We start from the raw sequence: 23,753 nt of genomic DNA, 5'->3' as shown, positions 1-23,753 counted from the left end.
ACTTACCCTAAAAACATATTTGCTGTTTATCTAATTAAAATTTAACTGGGAATTCTGTATTTTATATGGCAACTCTAAAATTGACTTGCTCTTGTACAGGTGACTTTCTGCTTGAGGATTAAAAATCCATTCCCGGTAGAGTTGCCCATTTCTACCTATCATGGACCTTCAAGGCCTCCTGCAAGCGGGTGCCCTACTGAGGCTTATACATGTAAGTGCCAAGAAAGTATTTTATTGGCATCTCAAGTACTGTTTTCTACACTGTAACAAGGAGTTACAGTTAAGAACTACTCAACCAGAAGCCTTGTAAAAGCCTCCTCTGATAGAAGTTAATATGACTACATGTACATAAATATTTATTTACATCTCTCCCTGTTCCAACAAAGGACCTAAGGTATCTTATTAAATACATCTATATGACATAGTTAGAAAGTTAAGTGACTAAAAGGGGTAAAGATAAAATCGGGTTAGGAAAATCAGATGAGACCAGAATGAACTTCATATACAAAATGGACATTGCCAGGCCTTTGACAGCTGATGTGCGAGGGGGCAGCAAAGGTTCTCCCGTGACCCTTTGCAGAGCTGATGTAAGGAGGGTCTCTGCAGTCGCACACTTCACAGTGCCCATGAAATAAAGCAAACCAGTTGCAGAGTCACTCAGCTATTCCTGGTTTTAACCTGAACAAGGTCCTCTTGGAGGATGGGTATAATCCAGTGACTAATGTTCTAAGATTCTTCTAGTATAAATGTAGCAACCAATTTCTGAAACGTCAATATTTGCCAATGGCACAATCCCCAAGGCAGTTCAGAAACAGCAATTTTTCAGATGTCAAAGGGATTGCAAGCCAGTTATGTAGCTCTCTGATGACTTATCCGAATAGATAATAAGGATACTGATGATGATGGCAATGATCAGAATCATAATAATAAATGCTGACTACTGTTCTGTGCTAGGCAATTACGTTTAACCTGCATAATAATCCTGCGGGATAAATATTATCACCACTTGTTTTTAAGCAGGTGAAGAAATTGAGGCTCACAGTTATGTGCCCAGAATCACAAAACCAGTAAATGGCAGAGCTGTGATTTGAATCCGAGCTTGTCTGATTCTAAAAGCCAGGCTTTTTCTGAGAATGAGAAAGGGTTACATTTTTTGTGGGATTTAAAACTAACAATTCTCTTTTTTCCAATTACAAAAATAATACCTATTTATTTAGAAAGTCGAAAAAGTAGAAAGCTAAAGAAGGAAAAATTACCTATACTTTCATTACCTAAAAAAAATAAAGGTCATTTATGGGCCCTGTAGATGCATAAAAAATAGTATATATGATATAGACCTGATGATGAGGAATCATGACAGAACAAGACATTTTAAACCATAAACGCACCATTTAAAATTTTTTCTTAAAATAATTTTTTAGCCAACTTTACTGGCAAAGTAGTTTTAGAAAACCTGGACTTTTTGTTGTGCTTTGCCAAAAACTGACCCTGGACCTTCTTAACTCATTTTGTTGGTTTCCCTGTCCCTATCCCCCAAGGTTCTCTTTTTTGCTTATTTGGGAAATGAAGGGTTGGAATGTTCAAGTTTCTCAAACACTTGCCCTTGGAAGTGTTACTAACTTGTCCCAACCCAGGCTGACTGAATGGAAATCTCTGGGGAGAGGCCTGGGAATCTACATTTCACAAGCTGCCTCCATGATCGCTGTTCGCCACAGGCTGAGAAACACTGAAGCACACTGTTCCTGCAGCAACAGGCCCCAGGATCCGAGGGTTCAAATTTTCCCTTGACAAGAGGAGGAGGGTTACTCCTACAAAAGGAGGTATTTTCACTGGGAAACAATCTTTCACCTCAGCCCTGCATGTGGCTCATGGTTCTCAGCCTGTGACCATACTTCACCTGTAGGCGCCCAGATTGATGCAGCTTATTCCCAGATTGTATCTGGATCGGATGAAGCCTGGCTGAATCTCCAGTGCTCGTGTGTAGGCCTCCACAGCTTCCTCACTGCGGTCTCCATTCGCCAAGGTTGCCCCGAGACGGTTCCATAATGAATAGTCCTGATGACAAAATTAGAACTAACAACCAGTACGAGTCACGGTGACAGAGTACTCCCATATTTCTTGCAGAAGAAGGATGGTGGCAAAAAATTTATCCAGTGCTCATGGATGGGGACCATGACAGTGGTAAATTACTCAAATGATTTTACGGACAGCTTTGTGAAATGACTTTCATTCATCAAAGAGCAGCTATCATTTGATGCTGTCAGGTAGTTCATGTTTCTATTTTAGGTACTCAAGTATTAACAGCCACAGAAGCATATCATTAGTACTCATAATTTTTAAACCATTGGATGCAGGCAAATAAGGTGTAGCAGAAATGTGCAAAGTGTAGCCTGCGGCAACTTATTTTTTAACAGAGAACTTTATGGTTTCTTGTTGGGCACTTACCTCTGGCCGAACAGTTAAGGCAGCGTTAAATGCATCTATTGCTCTGTTAAATTCTCCGCTCAGGTGGAACAGTACCCCCAGACCTGTCTGTAGGTCTGGGTCAATCATATCTCCATTTTGGTGGGCAGCTTCCAGATATAATTCCTTAACTCCTTCCAAAACAGAGCTGCAAGGGAAAAAATGAGATTTATAATCCAAATAGTCTGAACATATATTATTTACTATTATGTCCACTGTTCTAAGAGAACATTACAAACTGGAAAAATCTTGCTTAAAATATATTCCCTTAATGAGAGGACTAATACTGCACATTAAAAAATACCTGCTGATTTTCATGAAGTATTTTGTCATACACAGAAACAAGACTGTACTAAGTCAAGTCTTCCCAAGGAGAGTTTCATTGACCCTGTGAGAGCCAATGTGGAAAACCCCAAGGCTCTATGAGAAAGAATTTAACATCATGATTTATTGCTGATAGAAACAAAACCCTAGAAGAAAGGACTTCCGTTTTTACTCATATCCAATTCTCAGTCTTTATGAAATGTGGTGCATTTTATAACTTATTTTAGGTTAATTATATGTCCACAGCACTTTGCTTTGAATTATGGTACTCAGATAAACGCCTATGCGTGACTACAACGTTGATCATGTGTCCAATTGTTGGTTCTGCTCTCAGCATCAATCTTTTTAATCAGAGATGCTCTTCTAGCAGGATGTTGTCCTACAATCGTTCTGGAATGGCTGGTGGTGAGGCTCGTTAATTACCCTTAAGGTGACTAATTGTGTATATGGGTGTTTACTGCCCACGGTCATTTAGTTAGAAGCATACCTATCAACTGGAGACTTGGACATCCTCCGGGTAAGGCCTGGAGATCCTTTCTTGCTCTTCACAAGGTATTTGTACTTTGGATTTTGCTTAATCCAGTTTTTTAGAGCTTCGCAGGCATCCTGCTGATGGCCAGTGTTAGTGTAACTTACAGCCAAAGCCATCAAAGCTTTCAAGTTGTTGGGCTGTAATTCTAAGCACCTGCATCAAGGCATAAATAAATAAGTAAATAAATAAAAAGCCTATTTCAGATTTTTTTCTGAGACTGACTCTAACAGTTCTTTAGGAAATTTGAAGCCTTTACTAATTAAATGGTGCAAGAGCATTGCGAAGTTTATATTAAGCCCCTGGAAAATACCATATTTATCTATGTCAAAATTGGGACATAAGTATATTTGTAAGAAAGTTAAAACTCATCTTGCTGAGTGCTAGATCTGGTAATTTAACAAATGTTTTTTAAAATGTTTATTTATTTATTTATTTTGAGAGAAAAAGAGCATGCGAGCAGGGGAGGGACAGAGAGAAACTCAAGCAGGCTCCACATACTCAGCACAGAGCCGGACATGGGGCTCAATCTCACAATTGTGAGATCATGACCTGAACCGAAATCCAGAGTCAGACACTTACCTGACTGAGCCACCCAGGTTCCCCTAAATGGTTTTAAAAACTATAGAAAAGGTGGCTAATCCTTGCACAAAATTTCTTAGGATTTTATTTCATGAGGCAGGGATATCACTGTTTCAGTGCTGCTCTACTATTAATATAGTAAACGTATCTTACCCACAAAGCAAACTGATTTGAGCTAAATTTGGATATCCAAAGATGAAAGGCTGTACAGTGTTTTATAAAGGAGAGGGAGAATCCTGTGTTTCTAGACAACTGAAGTGGGTTTGCAGGAGGCATAGGCTACAGTTGCTCCCCTCACGCTATTCCACTGGCCTCTAGTGGGGGCTTTTCAAGCTTTGATGTACATGAGAATCATCTGGGGAGCTGGCAGAAGGCAGATTATGTAATATAGTGGGCCTGGGGTGGGCCCAAGCCTGAGCAGGTCTGACAAACTCCAAGGTGATAATGAAGCTGGTAGTCCCTGGAGAACACTTTGAGTAGCAACCCCCAGTACCTACATCAGTGCTTCAGCGAGAGATTATATAGGCGGGGTGGTTATATATTAAGTAGGGAAAGGGGAAGTCTATTTGGTAGGGCTATTTTTTCAGGGTTGAAATAGGGGCTCTAATCAAGTAAAATGTGATGCTACATCCAGCCAAAGTAGCCTAGACCTTTACTCAGGGGCTCGGTAGTGATACTTTGGTATTGATAGGTCATTGAAACTATCTTGGGAGATTCTCTGTAGACACAAGGAGCTAAAATTACACTGAGATTATTTTGAGTATATTTTCTCCTGAGGAAAACCTTCAAATGCTGCAGAAGGTTACAAAGTTAAGAGGAACTATATATTTAATAAGTCTATTTTATGACTGCTTTTGACATGGATACTTTCATGCCAGTGATGGTCAACTGATTTGCAGGTGACAAAACACTGTGATTTAGGAACATCATTTCTTCATGAATTCTTGTTTCCCACAGCTAAGTGTAATACGAGGCATCTCAGCACTTATCCTGGCCAAATTCTTCATAATGTACCTAAGGGTTAAAATACAAGTCTGAAACAACAGAAGTCCATTAGCCAGGGCCCACTAGGCCCGTGAGTTTGCACTTAGTTTCATGTACCTCTGGAGGGCGACAATAGCTGCTTGTTCATTTTCATTCTCTGCCTGGGTTATCCCGAGGAACTGCCATGCCTACGAAAAACAACCAAGGTCAACATTGGAAGAGGAAGCAGAATCACTCCTGTGCTTTAGATTCCTCAGTGCAGAGCAACCTGTCTGAGATGCGAGAGTCTTGTAAAAGGGAAAAATGTCACATGCATTTCTTTATCCAAAGGCTCTTCTGACATCTGGGTCAAGATCCTCTGTTATTACTTACGAATTCTCAGGATTTATTCTCCTGTGACCCATGGAAACATTTGAATATCCGAGATTTCATGATATTAGGTGTCTTAAAACCAACAGATAAACATATAAAATTATGCATTTGTCAGGAAAAGGGGTGCAAAAATAACCCAGAAATGTAGCTGAAGAGTCTAAAGTTTATAGTAAGGAATCTCAAGATGTACCAAATGAAATCAGCTTGTAAAAATGCAAGTCTGACTGTTATTATAAGAGGTAAAAGAAATTTAGGAACTAGGGAAAAGAAAACAAAAGCTTCCACTCCAATGTGTTCACTGCTCTAATATCACTGTTAAAATGCATAAGGCACATATAAAATGCAATATAATACAGACATAATTTTATAGCCTACACTTATACTTTATCATGCATCATAAATGTTTTTAATGGTTTTACAAAATCATGATACTTAGAATTTTCAATTTAAATTTTGTTGAGTGGATATTCCATTATTTACTCAACCAATTCCCTACTGCTATAAGGTTGCTCCCACCCTGTGTTATTGTCAACAATGGGACAAATGTCTTTAAGCAGGTCACATATTTCATATCGACAATGAAAGTTTTTAATATAAGAAATTTCTCCCTATATACTCATAAGAACAATAATTCTCGCACCATTACAAGAGCAATCTACATGAACCAACCTCTCATTGCCGACACTGTCCTCAAATTTACTGGGGATGGGGGTGTATTAGAGTCTTAGGAATTTAAAAGGGTTTGGAGAGTGCATAGTTCTCCCACCTACAGACATTTTAAAGCAAGACTATTCATGAAAATACCTACACTCATCCTGAAATGCTGTAAGAATTATATTGGCTTTTCCCATCATGGGTTACTATTACCCATGCCATATCAACTCATAAAAAATACTGATTGTTCCCCCCCCCCCCCCCCCAATATCGGCACTTCTCTTTAATCTTTCAGACGTACACAGAGCAGCCCCTATTTTGAGCTCACCTTCCATACATCTTAGAATGCTTCTTAAGATTGATGAAACAGTTCTTCTCTGGGGGTTTCTTGTTAGCCTTTGAGCAGGGTGTCACTTTCACTGTTCACAAATTGCCCATTATCTTAATTTAGGGGTCTCCAAGATTCAGAGGCCCTGGGGCCTTGTTTGGGATCCATTTGTTAATCAGTGCCCTAATGTTCTCATTTATGAATCTGAGATAATAATGTATATACATCTTTTTTAACCTTCCAGGGTTTCAATATTTTGGTTCACAATTCCAACTCTCAGTTCAATCTCATTTCACTGTCAACGTTTTGACTAACAAGACACCAGGGCTTTAACCTAGTGATCAGTTTACTCGTCCTTCCTATACAGACTTTAAGTACAGTCAATAGTAACGATACAAGAAAAATCCCAAATACAAAGTAACGATGAAGACTAATTACTGATGTGTCAGGCACTGAACTAAGCACTTTATTTGTATGACCTAATTTAATCCTCACAACACCCAGTGAGATAGTTATTGTAATGTGATTTCCATTTTACATATGAGGAAATGGAAGCTGAGATGGTTTACATGACTTGTCCCAGATCACATGGCTCATGGCTCATGAGTGGTAGAGCAGGGATTTGAACCCACACAGTTAGGCCAGCAGAGCCTAGAAGCTTAACCACTATTGTATACTGCCATCTCAGAGCCGTGTATACCCCTCCCTAAACTTTCTGTGAATTTCTTATAAGGAAGATTCTTTATAAGACAATTCCTGAAAATTACTCATGAACTAAAACTTTACACCTGCTGCTATCTAATTATAGGCCTTCACAGGTTTGGAAACATGGTGGACCAAAATAGGATGATGGAAGCCTCCCTGGGTGGTCTCCTGGCCTCGGTCTCCATCACCTTCTACACCTCAGCAAAAGGGGTTTTTCAATTCAAACATGCAAATCTGATTATATCCCTCTGCTGAGTAGAGTCCCCTGCTTTCATGAAGTTCAGACTCTTACCCACCTCTTCCTACCTCCTCTCCTGGCATTGTCTCCTCTCCTCTCCCCACCCGGCACAATGTTTCATGCCTCACTGCCCACTCACAGACCACTGCCTCTTAACATCTCTACTCCCCTGCTGTCTTTAATTAATCTCCCTCCTTCAAAGCTCAGTTTTGGACTTAATTGTGGGAGAAGACTGGCTTAGGACCCTTGCTCTCTGCTCCCCTACCATCCTGTACATACTCTAACACTGCATTTCTTACACTGCATTGATTTATTTACTTGTCTCTCCAAATAGAATACAAGTGTGTCTTTTCAATGGTTCCATTTTTTCCAGCTCCTCAATATTTGAAATCCATGTCTGGCACAATTCTTGGGACATAGTATGTGCTCAATAAACAATGAGTGAGTAAAATCAAGGGTGAGATAGGGTATGGCTCTAATCCTAGATGGAACTATACACTGGCCCCTGAAAACTGTTGCTGAACCTCTAGGTTGGCAATTTTGGTTTTTCATTTCTTGTCCCCATCCTTTTATTTTGGGCACTGTAGATACTGCAGATTTGGTTAGAGAAAGGTATACCTATTTGTAACTTTCAAACACACAGCACAGTAAACCAGGTTAACTCCTTTGGGAACCTTTAACTGAAGAAAATGCAGCCCAGTAGAACTCTGTGGCATCCTGTGTCCCTCATTTACACGTAGTCACTTTGTGAGCCTGGCAGGACGAAGGGGATAGGATACCTCTGCATCTCCAGGGTCCTGAAGAATTGCCGCCTCCATGAACAGTATGGTGACGGGCAGGTCCCCCTCCTTCAGTCTTTTTAAGCCCTCTTCAAATGCTCCCGGCCAGTCCTTGAAGGGATTTTCGGTGTGAAAGTAATATCCCTACAACGCAGAGAAGGGCCAATACAAGATCCATTGATTTATCTCTTCATTCTCACGTTCAGTAAGCTCTTTTTGAATTTGAATTTATGTATTTATTTTAATTAAAATTAAATTTAAATGACTGGTTTTCTTTCCTTCCTATGAATGTAGTACATTCTCACTGTATACAGTTTAGATGGTATTATTTTGTTATTGAATAATATAAAAAGAAGCAAAGTTACCCATAATGCTACAACCTAAATATCACTGCTGATATCCTGGAGTTTGTTTTCTCTGTTGCTCTTTTGTTCTTTTTGTTTCAATCATTTCTCCCCAAGATTTAAAAAATACAGAGTTTTGGACATATTTTTGCTAAGTGCTACCATCCGTTCCCCTCAAATGTTAATGCCACATACTGTACATCTGTGTATATGCTTTGGCCCTTTGGAGGTCTACAAACCATTCCAATATCTGAGATATTTTTTTACCTTCCTGCTCCTTGAACCAGTTTTTGCCCCATGGTGGGCCATACTGCCCCGTTGAAAATGCATATTTTAAAGCTATAGATTTTTTATTTCAAAAATGTAAAAAATACAGAATTTATAAATAATCTAATATTTTAATGAATATATAAATTAAATAAATAAGCTTATGTATATATGCAGTTTTGTAGCTTGTGCCCCATTTGGTTTTTAAAATTATCTATCTTGTGCCTAAACTTATTTAATTAAGTTTCTACTGATGGACATTCAGGCTACTTTCAATTTTTTTATTATCGTAAATAAGATTAAAGTGAAGATCTCATGCTCAAATCTTTGTCTGCATATGATTATTACATTAGGATGGACTTCTAGAGGGCTTCATTAGACTTAAGGCTATGAACTATTTTGGAGCCCTTGATGTGTATAACTGTTTTTGAGAAAGTTTATCTCAAGTTAAACTCTTATTGGAATTATCTGAGAGAAATGATTTGCTGCAACTTTACCAGCATAGATTATCATAATGTCCTTCTAATTTGATAGATACAAATAAGCTAGTCTGTTGGTGATGCTACTAAGGTTTTAAAATACATTAAATGGAGACCTTCATTCTCCACTGGCATTGAGAAAGATAACACCCCTTATCAAAGCCACAGGGTATGACCAGTTTATGTAGTGGTATAACAGATATGGGGTCCTGGGGATGAGAATCTCAGGGCCCAGCCATGCCTCAGGTGCACGAATTATAGCCTAGAGTCTGACAATCTATATCAATGTCTTCTCTTCTTGCTTAGTTTTGATTTCATTGTGGAAAAGAGTTATTTTTAATAAGATAGTTCTTCGGATTTTATGAGAATGCCTGGCCTACCGAGGGACAGAGAATGGTGGGGTAAGGAAGACGTTTTAATGAATGACTATGTAGGTTGAAAATCCCCTAAGATTGGAGACTATTCATCATCATATCTACTACAAGGTAGGCATTTAATAAATATTTGTTGGATTGAACAAATGGAAGTTATCCAGAACTGAATACTATTGAGACTTCCTCTACCATAAAAAGTCCATAATACAAACATATATATGTATGTGTGTGTGTGTGTGTGTGTGTGTGTGTGTATCCCTTGAGTTAGAAAATTCCATATTTTTTCCTATCTTTTGAATCATTTCAATTTATTTTTGAAAATGTTTTTAAAAGCATAAATCCAAGGGCAACTGGGACATCATGGGTAATTTGGCTGGTTGTTCACTGAACTCTCACATTTGCTGGGGCTCCTATCAGGGGAATATCTTTGAGGAATCCCCTTGGGACTGGACCTGGCTGTGTGAAGGGTATCTTTTCCATGTAGTTCTTTCGTGAGCTGTGTGAGGACCCTGTGAAATATAGCCCTAAGCCCCCACTTCACTCCCCTGTCCATTGATACAATTTCTGTTAGCTCATCCACAGGGCTCACATGAATGACTGACAAAAAACACTGTGGGATCAACCAGTTCTTGTTCCAACCCACCCTCAATGTCAGTCAGTTCAGTAACTTGCCAGCAGTCAGGATCCAAGCTCTTGTTGACTGCCAAACTGTATTAACATTGATAAAAATAAGGATATTCCATTCCAGCTTTGCTGTCTTCACACATTGGATGATTATATTGTTTTCATCTACCAGAATTTCTTCTAGGTCAGATTGACATTAAATTGTCTGTTTAATTCTTAACATTTTCACAAAATAGTTATTAACTAATTTATAAAAATATGATGCAAAGAGGTTGAGAAAACTGGTCAGCGTATATAAGAACAGAATTGGTCACCTTCTCACTAGCTGAGATTGTAACTTGGTTCTGGGCTTCTTGGTTCTCGGATATCCAGTTCCTCCGGGCCATTTCTTCCCATTCTGCTTGCATCTTATCCCAAAACTCTGTATCTGACTAGGAGATAGTAAAAATGAAGACAGATGGATTTAAGAACATGCTATGTCACTTGGGTTATTTCTAGGAAGACAGTTTTACTCATAGATCAAAAGGAGTTCTTAGGAGGAATAAAATGTTCAAACTGGTCGCCTCCAATGATACTCATGGTTGAAGAGCTTCTGGAGGGTACTTAGTGGTCAAAGTGTTGAACTGGATTAGTTGTGACTTTCTCCAGCAGGAAAATAGTTACCATCTGAAGGACCAATATCATATATACCAAATTCAACTAAAAATCCATTACTTGAGCAGTTTCAAGTGTGGGTACCAGCCACATATTTTAGGAAGGATGGTCTTTCTTAGAGTCGCTCTCAGGATATGAGGAATTAGAGCAGTGGCTTTGGGACTGGAGGGGCAGTGACTTGGGGAGGCAGCTGGCCATGAACAAGGGAAAATAACATTAGATAACCCTACTCTGTGCCAAGCACTGTGCTGGGAGAAAACTGAGTCTAGAGGATTATGGTCCTAAAGCTAGGATTGCACAGGATCAGAACCTCGGTCTGGCTTCTAAGCCCATGCTCATCACCTTATGGCAAGCATGGCCTCGTAGGGCTAAAACATTAAGGAGACTGTCTTTTGGTGTGAACTTAATGGAGTCCTTTTAGTTAAGGTCTTACCAATGGCAGGATGATTTTTTGGAAAATATTACTTTGTGTTTTTCTCTTTATAATTTCCTTCATGTCTTCCAAAAGGGAAACCAGGACGTTGGCTCTCCTTTACTTCAGGGGAGGACTGAAGCAGAAATTTTCTGCAAGATCTGCCCCTGGTTAGCTTCTATTTTGTTAAGCCTGGAGAGAGTACTTTGGGTGTCCTGGCGTGAGGGGAAAGGGGCAAATATTTTAGAGAACCTAAGAGAGGAAGGGGAAATTTTCAGGGGTGGGAAAATAGAAGGAGGGTGGTGGGTTCTGAGATGAATGGGAGACTGGTGCTTAGCTTTTAGGTTTTTCCCTGCAAACTGGCCTGACCTCCAAGAGGGTGCTAGAGGGTATGGCTGGGGGGCTGACTTGAACTCTGATTTCCACATGGCAGGGACATAGAGAGAAACTGGATTTCAAGGAACCACTTGGGGCTTGTCGGCTGTTAGCCATCAGCATGAACAGATGGAGGATGAAGACTCTGCCCTTGATTTCTGACACCCCATAATCCTTCCATATTTGGTGCCTGAGACTATGTTACTTTCCAGTTGGTAAGAGCGATGCTTAGAGACCACTTAATTTTCTTTAAAGAAAACAAGGGATTTTCCCTTGAACATCTGAGTGTGGGACTGACATGCACGCTCTTTACCTGCAAATCTCAATTTCTATGATTCTAAGTCCTGTGACTTGCTGACACCTTCAGGGTTGCCCTTCACCTTTCAGTCCTTCTATCTTACCATCTTCTCTACCCTCGTGTCTGATAGTGGTTGTTCTCTGGTGGGAACTCTTCAGAGTTGCTCCGAATGATAATTCTAAGCTTATTTCTTCCGGAAGTAAATGTTCGGGGATTAAGGGCCAACCCAACCTGTTTAATCCAAGGCTTCTAAGTAAGTAGTCAGTGTTGTCATTCTCCTTTATTATGTCTACACTGTGCCTTCCTACCACAGGAATGGGTCCTGTCCCTTCAGCAGAGGCCTCCCCTTGACGAAGGCTCAGGGCAGCAGGCACCTTGACAATCTGTGTCTGAGATGCTAGAAGCACATGGAATGGCCACCACTTATCCAGGTTAAGGTTAGGGATAAAATCCAAAATTTATTTTTTAACAAGTCTTTTTACTAGAATTCCAAATTGTGCAAACAGATTGATCTCCAATATACAAAAGCAATGGCTTGATAATTAACTAAAAGGACATACACTGCCATGTTAAGAATAATCTGTCTTTGAATGAAGGGATGATGGGTGATGTTTTTCCTGCTTTATACTTTTCTGCACTTTCTGAATTTTCTAAGTATGCATTGCTGTTATAATTTTTTAAAGGTTCAAAACAACAATGAAGAAGAACAACTATCTGACCTTTGTAAATACCACAAACCTGAATATCTAAGTCCTGAGGAATTTGAAAAAATTTTCGGAGACCTGGGGGTCTGGGTAGCTCAGTCAGTTAAGCATCTGACTCTTGATTTTGGCTCAGGTCATGATCTTGCAGTTTGGGGGATTGAGCCCTGCAGTGGGCTCTCAGGTGACAGCGTGGAACCTACTTGGGGTCCTCCCTCTCCCTCTCTTTCTGTCCCTCCCCTACTCATACTTTCTTTCTTTCAAAACAAATAAATAGACTTAAAAAAATTTGCAGACTCATTTTCTTGAATAGCTTTTCAAAAATGTAGTTCAGCTTCTCTGCATAGAAACAAAGATAAATCTATCAAGTGAATTTTATAATGTTTACTGATTTTCCCAAGTCTTCTGAATGAAATAATGAAGAAGATTTTGTAACATGTACATCTGGTTTACAAAAGGATGCATCACCTTTCCTGTAGGTTCAAATTAGAGTTGTGGATGTATAAATAAGACTGCTATAGGAAACAGAACCTCAGTTAAGGTGAGGCTGTCAGGCTCTTATTTAACGAGATACTCCAGGACTTACCACTTAGAACAAATTATGCTGACTAATTAAAGTGCACAGCACAGTTTCATTTAATTACAGACGACTACTTTTAGCACAATTTTCATCCAGTCTCAGAATCCAGATTTCATTCATGTAACTGCAATTAACACTGCTTCTTTTTTTCTATTTCTAATCAGTTTTAGAGAAACCTGAAACATATTTGAATTTTAACCATTGTAGATAGGACTGAAGGGATTTTATGTATTGATGATTTTCTTAGCTGTTCTGGGATTTTGGTAGATTGTTTTTTATATTCTACAGGTAATAAGTTATCTGCCTACATCAGAAATGAGCTATTTGCAATCTACTTTCATTTTTAAAAATGATTATAACAGTGGTTGATATTCATGAAAAGCTTGGGATATGTGGTATTGTGGTTGAGAAGGGTAGCTCTCTGCTCAGGTGGAACTGGGAAAAAAAATGTGGCTCCATCACTAACCTTCTGCAAGACCCTTCACTCCGCTAGGTCTCATTTTCCCTATTTTTAAAGTGAACATGTAACAGTGATCTTGGTTAGTTATTATGAGGATTAAATGAGAAAATATATCTGTGGCATGAAGTACATGGTAAATGTTAAATAAGTGTAGGTGTGTTTAGTAGTGTTTTTGTATCACTGAGAAAAATATAAAGAATAAAACAAAGATCTCACCTATAACCTCAAAGCCCAAATATACATCTATGAGTATCCTGGTGTTTTAATTTGCTGTAAATACGTACCCTCTTCTAGATAACTTTCTTCTATGTAAATCTTTCCCTTCTACCTAATTATTCAAAAATAGGAGCAAAGTTAAGAGATTATGGAAAAAAAACTGTTAAGTAGCAATTAAAATGGTATTTAGGGGGGCGCCTGGGTGGCTTGGTCAGTTAAGTGTCCGACTTCGGCTCAGGTCATGATCTCACAGTCTGTGAGTTCGAGCCCCGCGTTGGGCTTTGTGCTGACAGCTCAGGGCCTGGAGCCTGTTTCAGATTCTGTGTCTCCCTCTCTCTCTGACCCTCCCCCGTTCATGCTCTGTCTCTCTGTCTCAAAAATAAATAAATGTTAAAAAAAAAAATTAAAAAAAAAAATAAAATGGTATTTATGAAGAGTTATTACAGCATGGAGCAGGCCTTGGGCCTTTATAAGTAGTATGATCATAATGATAGAAAACAGCAACAAATACTGTGTTGGGGAAAAAAGACTGTAGAGAAATGTACCCACAGTACTACTTTCATGGTTGTGAGTAATTTGTCCCATTACCATTCCTTGTATTTTACAGCATTTCCAAAATTTTCTATTGCTAACATGTTATTTATTTTTATTTATTTTATTAAAAAAACATTTTTTGATGTTTATTTATTTTTGAGAGAGAGGCAGAAACAGAGCATGAATGGGAGAAGGGCAGAGAGAGATGGAAACAGAATCTGAGACAGGTTCCAGGCTCTGAGTTGCCAGAGACCATGACCTGAGCTGAAGTGAGACGCTTAACTGACTGAGCCACACAGGCACCCCTATTTTTTTTAATATAAAGTTTATATATTTATCTTTGAGAGAGAGAGAGAGCAAGCAAGCAGAGGAGGGGCAGAAAGAGAGGGAGACAGAGAATCCCAAGCAGACTGCACCGAGCGTAGAGCCTGATGTGGAGCTCAGACTCACGCACCTGTGAGATCATGACCTGAACCGAAACCAGGAGTCAGATACTTAACCAACTGAACCACCCCGGTGCCCTGCTAGCACGTTATTTTTGTGAAAAAGTAAGATTTGGTTAAAAAATACTTCTTTTCAATTTCAATTCCTCCATGGTCTTTCTCCAAAAGACCCTACACTAGAGGCATCTCTTGCTTCTTCGCATTCCTTCGAATTAATATTCTGTATCAGTGGTTGGAAAGAAGAGAGTTGTGTGTTTCTACTAACCCTGTAAACTTGAACAAGTCATTTAAAGTCACCTGTACATTTTTTTTTCTTTTTTTTTTGTCCTCTGTAAGGTAAGAAGTCTGAATTGATTAGACACTCAGGTTTGTTTACGCAGATTGACTCAAAAGATCAGAATAAGGGGGATGGGAAGCAGGCTTCTAGTCTGTTCACTGATCTCTAAAAATTATACTTTAAAGCATTTTCCCAAGAATAAAGCTGACATTTTCCCTTTACTTTTTGATTGTAAAACTAGAAAATAAAAATTTCTATAAGAACCATGACAAAGTTAAATATTAATGAAATTAAAATATAAAGAGTAAAAAAATCAGCAATTTAATTTAGAACCAGGGACTTTTAAGGAAGAACAGCATATTGCCAGTTCCCATTCACCACCCTATTTTGGTCATCCTTGAGTTAAAGCAGAGATACTTTCAATTTTGTAGTCAAACATAATTGTTGATTAGAAGGATCCTGGGGTTGTGCTGTGAAAGAACTGTTTGATATAAGATTGAATGCCCATTGTGTCTGTGAGGAGTCTGACTTTCTTCTTCTTTCTTTAGACATCTATTGATTAACTGTCACTGGATCAAAACTTAAGCAATCCATTATCTATATGCAGAAGAAAAGAGGCATGACAAGAAATGAAAATCACTGTGCAAGCTTGGGTAAAATATTTGCCACAAACAGTTTTTGTTAACGTGAAATTATGTGCAGATCAGTTAGAGACCTTACTGCCCTGGGATCTAGCAGCCCAGGTTAGCAAAATGTGGCCAAAACATCTGTACTCACATATCATATTGACTAAAAGCTAATAGTCCAAGATTCCATGTGGCTGCCCAAAGAACACACTCAACCTGGGGCTGCAAGAATAGATAGTCAGCATCCTGATGGAGGATGGGATAGAATTTTGATTGGTCAGAATTAGTTTGAGTTCTGGGTGTAGTCCTGGGGGGGCCATGTAGTGAGGGGCATCGGCAAACTGGCATCTATTCAGGCAAGAGTGAATAGGCAGGCAGGAGTAACCTGGTTTATGAAACAATTCACTGGTAAAGCAACGTTCACAGGGTGATGGAGCTGAGTAAGTAGGTTTAGCCTTGTCTTGCAGACAGAAGGACTAGGGTGAATGAATGGCAGTTCTTGGGGGGCAGATTTTAATCAAATGCCCGAAAATGATGGGCTGCTTCCTCCTCAGAAGACTGGGTTCCCCAACATTAGAAGTCTTTAAACAGAAGTGCAATGACCAATGTGAGAAGTGCTATAAAGACGATTCACAGATTAGCTTGACCTAATGAATTCTATGGTCTCTTAGGACCCTGAGTGTGTCTGATCGCAACATTATCAATGAACTGACAAATTGAGTCAAACAGGAAGGCTCAAAATTAATAAAATCTCTGAGATAAGAAAGGGTCACGCATGCCCCTTTCTCAACCTAAATGGTATAGGGAAGAAAATCCATGGGCTTTGGCATCAAGTAAAACAGGTCGCAAAACTGGCTATGTTCCTTGTCAAGAGACCTTTGGCAATTCAGCTCACCTCTTTAACTCAGTTTCTCGTTTGTAAAATGTAGAAAGTCTCCTGAAGTGGTTGTGCAGATTAAGTGAAACAATGTATGTGAAGTGCTTAAAACTAGTAACATTAAGAACAAAGGAATCAGTAGTTACTGTAATTTTATATTCATAAATGAAAAAAATTATTTCTCAGGATAGCGAGGGTGCAATAGCATAACCTGTAAATTGCGTGGTTCAGAAACGTTGAAAAACAAAAATATTGGTACTAGCACTCAACATAGATTTTCTGGTTGCCTCTGGGTTAGACACGCTTCCTTGTTTAATGAAATCGGCCATCACTGCAGAAATTGGCAGGCACATGGCAAATAGCCTGAGGCTTTCACCAAACAATGTGGTAGCAGGCTGGCTGCAGAAATGTGGGGAGAAAAAATTGGAAATGATGGGAAGGAGAGGAAAGGGCACAGGAGGTAAGAAATAATTTAACACAAGCTTGAGCAGGATGTCAGAATCTAAGATATTTTCCTGTTCTTTCTAGTCTTCCTCCCAGGGCAAGCTGCAAAGAGGAATGGAGTATTAATGCGCAATGAGGAAAACTTGTCCTTCAAATGGGTATGGTCATTTTTGAAAGAGATTTTAGCATATTCATTAGCAAATGAATCCCTTTGTGGAGCCAAAGTTTGACAAGATTGTATCAGTTTGTGGCTCCATTTGGTATCTGTATTCACAGCAAAGAACTACTCTTAAAGGTGCACTGGGCCTGGAGGTTTGCAGACCAAACCTGGGGTTTGCTGCTGCTTTGGGCATAAGGTTTTGTGGGGCCGATTTCTCAGCAGGCTTCCTGGTGGCTCTTTGGGCAGCTGGTGATAGAGGACAACAGGGCTACTTTGTGATAGGCATAAGGAGATGGGAGCATGGAAGCCTGGCTGGCTCAGTTAAAAAAGAAGATGGGAGGGCCCTGGGGTTTGAGCCTTGCCTCACATCCATACGGTCACAAGTCCTGTGATAAAGGAAGTGGCATGTGGATGGATAGTTGCAGTGCAAGCCCTGACAGTTGGCTTTCTTTTTGTAAGGCAAATGCCTGACTTAAGTTTTGATTGATGAGGCATCCACTTCAAAATGGCTATCTTGATAAAAGACACCTTGCCGTTAGATCAGGAGCCAGGTCACGCATCGCCCCCTCCCCCACCCCTACTCCCAAGGCTACTTTGTTTTAGACAGCTTGGTTGATTTCAGTAACTGACCATTTGGGCTGGTTGTTTTTTCCTCCTCCCAGTCTCTAAATTCCTGCACTTCTGTTTTAAATGAGTGAATGGTTTAAAACCAATGAAGAATGAGCCCTCAAAACTCTAGGTCCCCTGCCCTCAACCCCAATAAAAGCAGAACCCTGGGTCTGCTCTCTTTCTCTCTATCCATGACCTCACTGTGTGGCTCCAGGTGGGCCATGTAATTTTCAGAACTTATAAGAAACATTTTCTCTTTCAAAATTTCCTGGTGGTTATTGCTGAGAGCATCTTGAAATCATAATAAGAACCACAGGCGCTGGTCCAGCCACAGCACCGGTCATTGATAAGCTGAGACCAACACAGAACAATAATGAACTAAAGGCAGTGTAATTCAGTTCTGGGGGGGCATTTCGTCTCCTTCGACCATGTTTACAAGCGGTGAAAAGTTACTGAGAACCTCCCTACTAGCTGTAATAAAATAAGGTATTAGAAATATGTACTAAACTCCAAGTAAGTGTCTGCACTTTGCATTACAGCAGCATTAAAGAATAAAACAAAAAACTTAGATGTGAGTGCTACTCTCAAGATGCTTACAGTCTAAGTAAAAGCAGAGGCAACTGTAATTCAGGATACAGTAAACAAATGGTGCAAAAAGAGATAAAATCACTTGCTCGAATCACATTATTTTTGTTAAATAAAAGAGCCAGAATTTTTTTTTGAGAGAGAGAAAGAGAGAGAGAGCTAGAGAGTGCAAGCATGTGCGAGTGGGGGAGGGTCAGAGGGAGAGGGAGAGAGAATCTCAGGCAGACTCCACATCCAGCATGGAGCCTGATGCCAGGATCGACCTCAGGACCATGAGTTCATGACTTGAGCTGAAGTTAAGAGTTGGATGCTTAACCGACTGAGCCACCCAGGTGCCCCTCATTCTTTCCTTTTACGGAAGATTGCATCTTCCAAATTGGCTAAAATGGTATTTCCGGTCTCCCATCCTCTTCGGAACCTTGCCATCCTCCTTTAAGGAGGTGGAGTCACTTGCCTGTCTTTGAACACTTGCTTTGACAAATAGAATGCAACAGAGATGACGTGCTGTGACTTTTGGGGCTAGATCCTACAAGGTGATGCAGGTTCTGCCTGCTTCTCCCTTTTCCTCTTGGGAAGGAAAAGGGTTCACGTTAGTCAGGGAGATAAGGGACTCTTTGGGAAGGTTGCAGCTGTAAGTGGGAGGCTGAAGCTGTGGCAGGGTTTGGAAAAAAAATGGATAAACATATTCTAGACCTGCCTGGGTTAGGTGCATGAGTGGAGTGTCACAACTTTCTGATAAGGCCCAATAAAAGTCAAAGACAAAAATCCTTGGCAGTTACCCAGTTGGGACCCCTCTCACTCTTGAGAGCTTTGTACTTTCTTCAATAAACTCTATTGTTTCGCTCACTCTGTTGTCCATGAAACTCACTCTTTGACTCTGTGAGACAAGGACCAGCACCTCTCCCACACTCTTGTAACCCTGTCAGGACAACTCACTCCTGGAATCTAGCTATCTAGATGGCTAGATATCTAGCAAGGAAGCCCAGGCCTCAAAGAAAGGTCACATGTAGATGTTCTAAGCCATTGCAGCTAAGGTGTCAGGTGACTATTGGCATAAGCCTGACATTTGAGTGAGAATGCCTTTGTTTGTTTATTTGTTTTTTTTTTAAGATTTTATTTTTAAGCAATCTCTACATGCAATGTGGGGCTCAAACCCACAACTCCAAAATCAAGAGTCGCATGCTCCACTGACTGAACGAGCCAGGTGCCCTGAGAATGCCATTGGATGGTTCCCACCCCTCACCATCTCCACGAAGCTTTGAGCCACACCGACATGCAGTGGAATAAAGATGAATCATGCTCTCTGAGACTTACCCAAACTACAACTTTTGAGCAAAATAAATATTGCTTTTTTTGAGCCACAAGTGTTGGAGTAATTTATTACACAATCATAGTAACTGGAACATACTTTAGGTTGGAAGACTGGAGCACAGGAGGAAGACTAGATGTAGAGAGTGACCTTAAAGGGTTGGCAGGAGAATGAAGTGTGGTAGCATTTCCCCAAAGAGTATTCTAGAAACAAAGAGTTCTGTAGTCAAATGAGCTGGAGAAACGTTAGATTAACCCAGAGGCTGCCAATTGGTGGCCTAGGGGCCCAATCTAGCCACGAGACATGTTTTTTTCCCCACTCAAACTGGATGTAAAATTTCCATCAAAACCCAGATTTCAGACATCTCATGAAGATATGCTAATATTAGGCCCACGTGGACCAGAAGCAGCAACTGTCAGGTGGTACATGTAGTTTCCACTTCATCACAGCCACCACCAGATCACTATCTTTACCCACCTGGCTCCTGGAAGTAGCTTGTTTGCAACTTCTGGACAAAAGTGAACGCATTTCTTACTGCATGACTTCCCAGGATGTTCATATGCTAATGTACATTTTAAATCTCTCAGCGGGGATGTAAACAGTAGTCACTAAATGTATTTACCTTGAAACTCTAAGTGTGCATCTGTCATTAGGGTTCTCTAGAACACAGCTTGGAAAATGCTGATGTAGAGACTCAGGGCATCTGAAGTTCTACAAAAACAGAACTCTTTGGTGGGATAAATTCGGTATATCCTGAGAAGCTCAGGGGTAGGAATTTACCACATATAGTTTGTTTTCATGTGACTTTTTCCAGTGAAACTTATCTCCAATTAGCCAGCAGGTTCTCTAATCCTCACATCTGCTGTGTGAATCAGAATTCTTCAAGAATCTGTCATTGTTATTGTTCCAGAAGAGGAAATGAAACCCAGAATGCGGAGGGAAGAATTAAAATGCTTTTTGTCTGTTTTTAAGAAGACAACTCATTTGATGAGTTTATCATTTCAATACTAGCTATTCATTTAAAATGGCTTTGAAAATACATATAATTACATATACAGATTGGACAAAGACTGGAAGGAATATGAAAAAAATGAAAACAGTTAATTTATTAATGTCATGGGAATTCTAAGGAGTTCCTAGCTAGCCTTTCCTCCCCCAACTTTCTGATTTCCCATATTGTTGTTTCTTTTAAAATAATTTCAATAAGAGAAAATCCTTGATAAAGAAATTATTTTTTTCTGGTGACCAACAATGTTTAAATTCTATGATTGGTTTAGGGTCTGCAAAACATGCAAACATTTTTCGTATTAGAAATAGTGATTAAGAGTGGAAGTTTTGGGGTTAGACCTGGTCAGAATCTCATTCTTGCCACTTAACTGTGGTGTGACCTTGAATAAGTTACAAAGTCTATGTCCCAGTTTTTCCAAATTAAAATGATGTTGTTGGAAGAGGTAATTGAGAGGATGTGACTGCCAGTTGGTCCTAGAGCTAAACCTGGGTAATTAGAAGCTCCTCACGTACTCCCCCATCCTTTGAATGTATGGTCTGCCTACGGTTCCCATAGCAAAAGCTGTTCTAAGGATGCGGCCTTGAGAGAGGAAGGTGTTATTGAGACCATCTGGATGGTATATGTGACTGAACCCAGTGAAGGCCTCTATATAAACTTTTTAAGATTCTGGTGGGCAGGTGTGGAGATCTCTTCTTGCAGCCACATAAGATAAGCCTTGTATGCAAGTTTCCTTTCTTATTAAATCTGCCACCTACCAATTTAGAGTGATCGCCGTTTTCGTAGGTCTCTCCTTGCCTTCTGTGTATGGGCCCAGTTTAGGAACCAACAGTTGGTGAGCCAGCTAGTAGACCAAAGTAATGGGCTTTGGGAAAGAGGCATTCACGGGGGAAATCCTATGTTGGCCACCGATCTCTATGTGAGGAGAGGTGGTCACATATGTTAGATGCTCTTGGACCACCATGTGAGTCTCAGGACACCCTGAAAATGCTAGCAGGTTTGATATACGTGTTTGAGAAACTACACATAGCATATTGCAGCAAAGAAGGGAAATGAGTGGCTGCCACAGTGGGCTGGCCTCTCATGTGGGCAGCTTGGCTGGTCACTGATGCCCAACTAGAGGCTGAAGTTGAGTTAGAAAGTTGGAAGAGCTGAGCTATAGAAGGACAAGCAGTTGTCCACTACTTTGCTAGCTTTGGGGCTGGCAGAAAAGGTAGGAGAGGAGGATAATAAGTTGAGGAACTTGGTGGTCAATTTTGCAAAGCTAAAAGGGTACAAGATGCCTTGGGTTAAGATCCAAGAGCTTGTGACAAAGCCTGATTGGGATACTGAGAGGAGAAATCTCTAGGAAAGTGAAGAGAGCCAAGAGAAAAGAGGAGGATGTTATGGTGACAACTGACAGTGACAACTGACAGTCTCGTGAAGTTTGACTCCTAACACAACGGGAAAATTTAAATAGTAACTACTCTAGATTTCCAATAATGAAGAAATATACCCCTAAAACTCCTAGAAGAAACTTGCATTCTTTCTCTGTCCCTTGAAGTTGTAAGTCTTATCATGCCCTGGAAATATAAATACCACAGGAGACAACTAAAACCCTGCCCACGATTGCCTGGGACTGAAGAGAGAAAAGGGGGAAAGACGCTTTTTAAAATACAGTTTGCTATAGAAACTCCCTTGCCCCAAATCTAGTCCACAGCCTCCAAAAGATTACTATTAAAGGGCACATACAAATCTTAAAAGTCTTCTCTACAAATAGTAATAAAAAACTTTAGCCATATGAGTGGGTAACATTTACTTGTTTCATCTGCCAGAAACACATTTGGATTTAACTGCTTTATAAACTAGTGAATTTTATATTGTTGTACTGAATTCATGGCTAGAGTTTTGGAAGGAAAGCTATGGGATCTTTTTTTGTGTCTGTGTGTCTGTTATGTATGTCCATGGACATATATTACATGTGTGATGTTTTTCTTTTTAATTTGGTAATTACCAAAATTACCAAAATTAAGTTGCAAAGAGCTCTATTTAATTGGCTTAAAGAAAAGTAAGCTTTAACATCAATGGTGTATTTATGTAAAACTGAAACTTTATTTTCTTTCATCTGCTACAGGGACAAAGTTTTCTTGGACTATTGGTTTGTCCTTGATGAGATTATGAAAGGTTTTCCTTTATCTTTTAAGTAATCTGCCTAGAAAACAAAGATTCTATGTTTTATCAAAATAATTTCATTTTGCGTCATATGGTCTTTATCAGGTCTTTGATTACTTATGAAAAACTGAGTCTTCTCCATTAAAAGAGCTAAGATTTTTATTTAATGGATAATTTTTTTTTAAGTTTATTTATTTTTGAGAGACTGCGTGTGCATGTGCGTGAGGGTGGGAGAAGGGCAGGGAGAAGGGGAGACAGAGGATCCCAAGCAGGGACCTTCTCTCAGCACAGAGTCCAATGCGGGGCTCCAACCCTGCACCGCGAGATCATGATCTGAGCCGAAGTCAAGAGTTGGATGCTTAACTGACTGAGCCACCAAGTCTCCCAGAGCTAAGTTTTTTTTTTTACAACTATATGACTTTCTGTATTTGCCTTTCAAGTCTTTGTCAGTTTGGTTAAAATGATAAGTAAGTATTGTTTCATGGTGAACTATGACCCTTTTTAATCAACTGTTTTAAATCTTTTGATATTTTTGACAAAATTCACCAAATCAAATTTAAATGAGGGCTTGTTGACCTTGTCCTAACTTAGGGATTTTTCAGATCCCTGGAACATCTCAAAAGATGTGTTTTCTCTCCTTATAAAAGGGAGATATTAAACTAATTAGGCTTATTTGATATGCTAAATTAAAAAGAGTGCATATCAGATAAGCTTTCCTTAGGGTATATTTATATGGAATTCCTAAAAATCTGATATGTCCTGGTATATAATGTTATCAGTCGCAATTTTAAAATGTATGTCATAGAAATAACTAAATCTCCTTGTCAATTGCATTATAATGAACTCTCATCAGATCTTTAACTATGGCCATTTTTAAAGTCTTTTGTCATTTATAGACAGTTATTATTTTACTCTGATGCTTTTGCAAAAATGTTCCTGCAAAAGTGCTTCATCTTCAAAGAGATTCATGGAAAAGACTCTGGCAAGTAC

The 23,753-nt window shown here is 39.6% G+C and overlaps 1 protein-coding gene across 10 annotated transcripts in view; it reads right to left on the bottom strand.

Annotated features, from left to right (window-relative positions):
* PEX5L (peroxisomal biogenesis factor 5 like) overlaps positions 1–23,753 on the bottom strand; it is a 226,564-nt gene that overhangs the window by 9,062 nt on the left and 193,749 nt on the right. For all 10 annotated transcript variants that reach the window (XM_060639282.3, XM_060639286.3, XM_060639287.3 and 7 more), the window contains 6 exons: positions 10,361–10,477; positions 7,959–8,102; positions 5,000–5,070; positions 3,275–3,472; positions 2,446–2,611; positions 1,898–2,055 (listed from right to left, as the gene is read on the bottom strand). In XM_060639282.3, coding sequence (XP_060495265.1) covers positions 1,898–2,055; positions 2,446–2,611; positions 3,275–3,472; positions 5,000–5,070; positions 7,959–8,102; positions 10,361–10,477 — 854 coding nt within the window. The remainder of the gene's footprint in view (positions 1–1,897; positions 2,056–2,445; positions 2,612–3,274; positions 3,473–4,999; positions 5,071–7,958; positions 8,103–10,360; positions 10,478–23,753) is intronic.

This window comes from Panthera onca, chromosome C2 (genome assembly GCF_046562875.1).
Source record: "Panthera onca isolate mPanOnc1 chromosome C2, mPanOnc1 haplotype 2, whole genome shotgun sequence".
In the NCBI taxonomy this organism is placed as follows: domain Eukaryota; kingdom Metazoa; phylum Chordata; class Mammalia; order Carnivora; family Felidae; genus Panthera; species Panthera onca.
The sequence above is the reverse complement of the archived record's forward strand: the minus strand, read 5'-3'. Positions and strand labels throughout refer to the sequence as shown.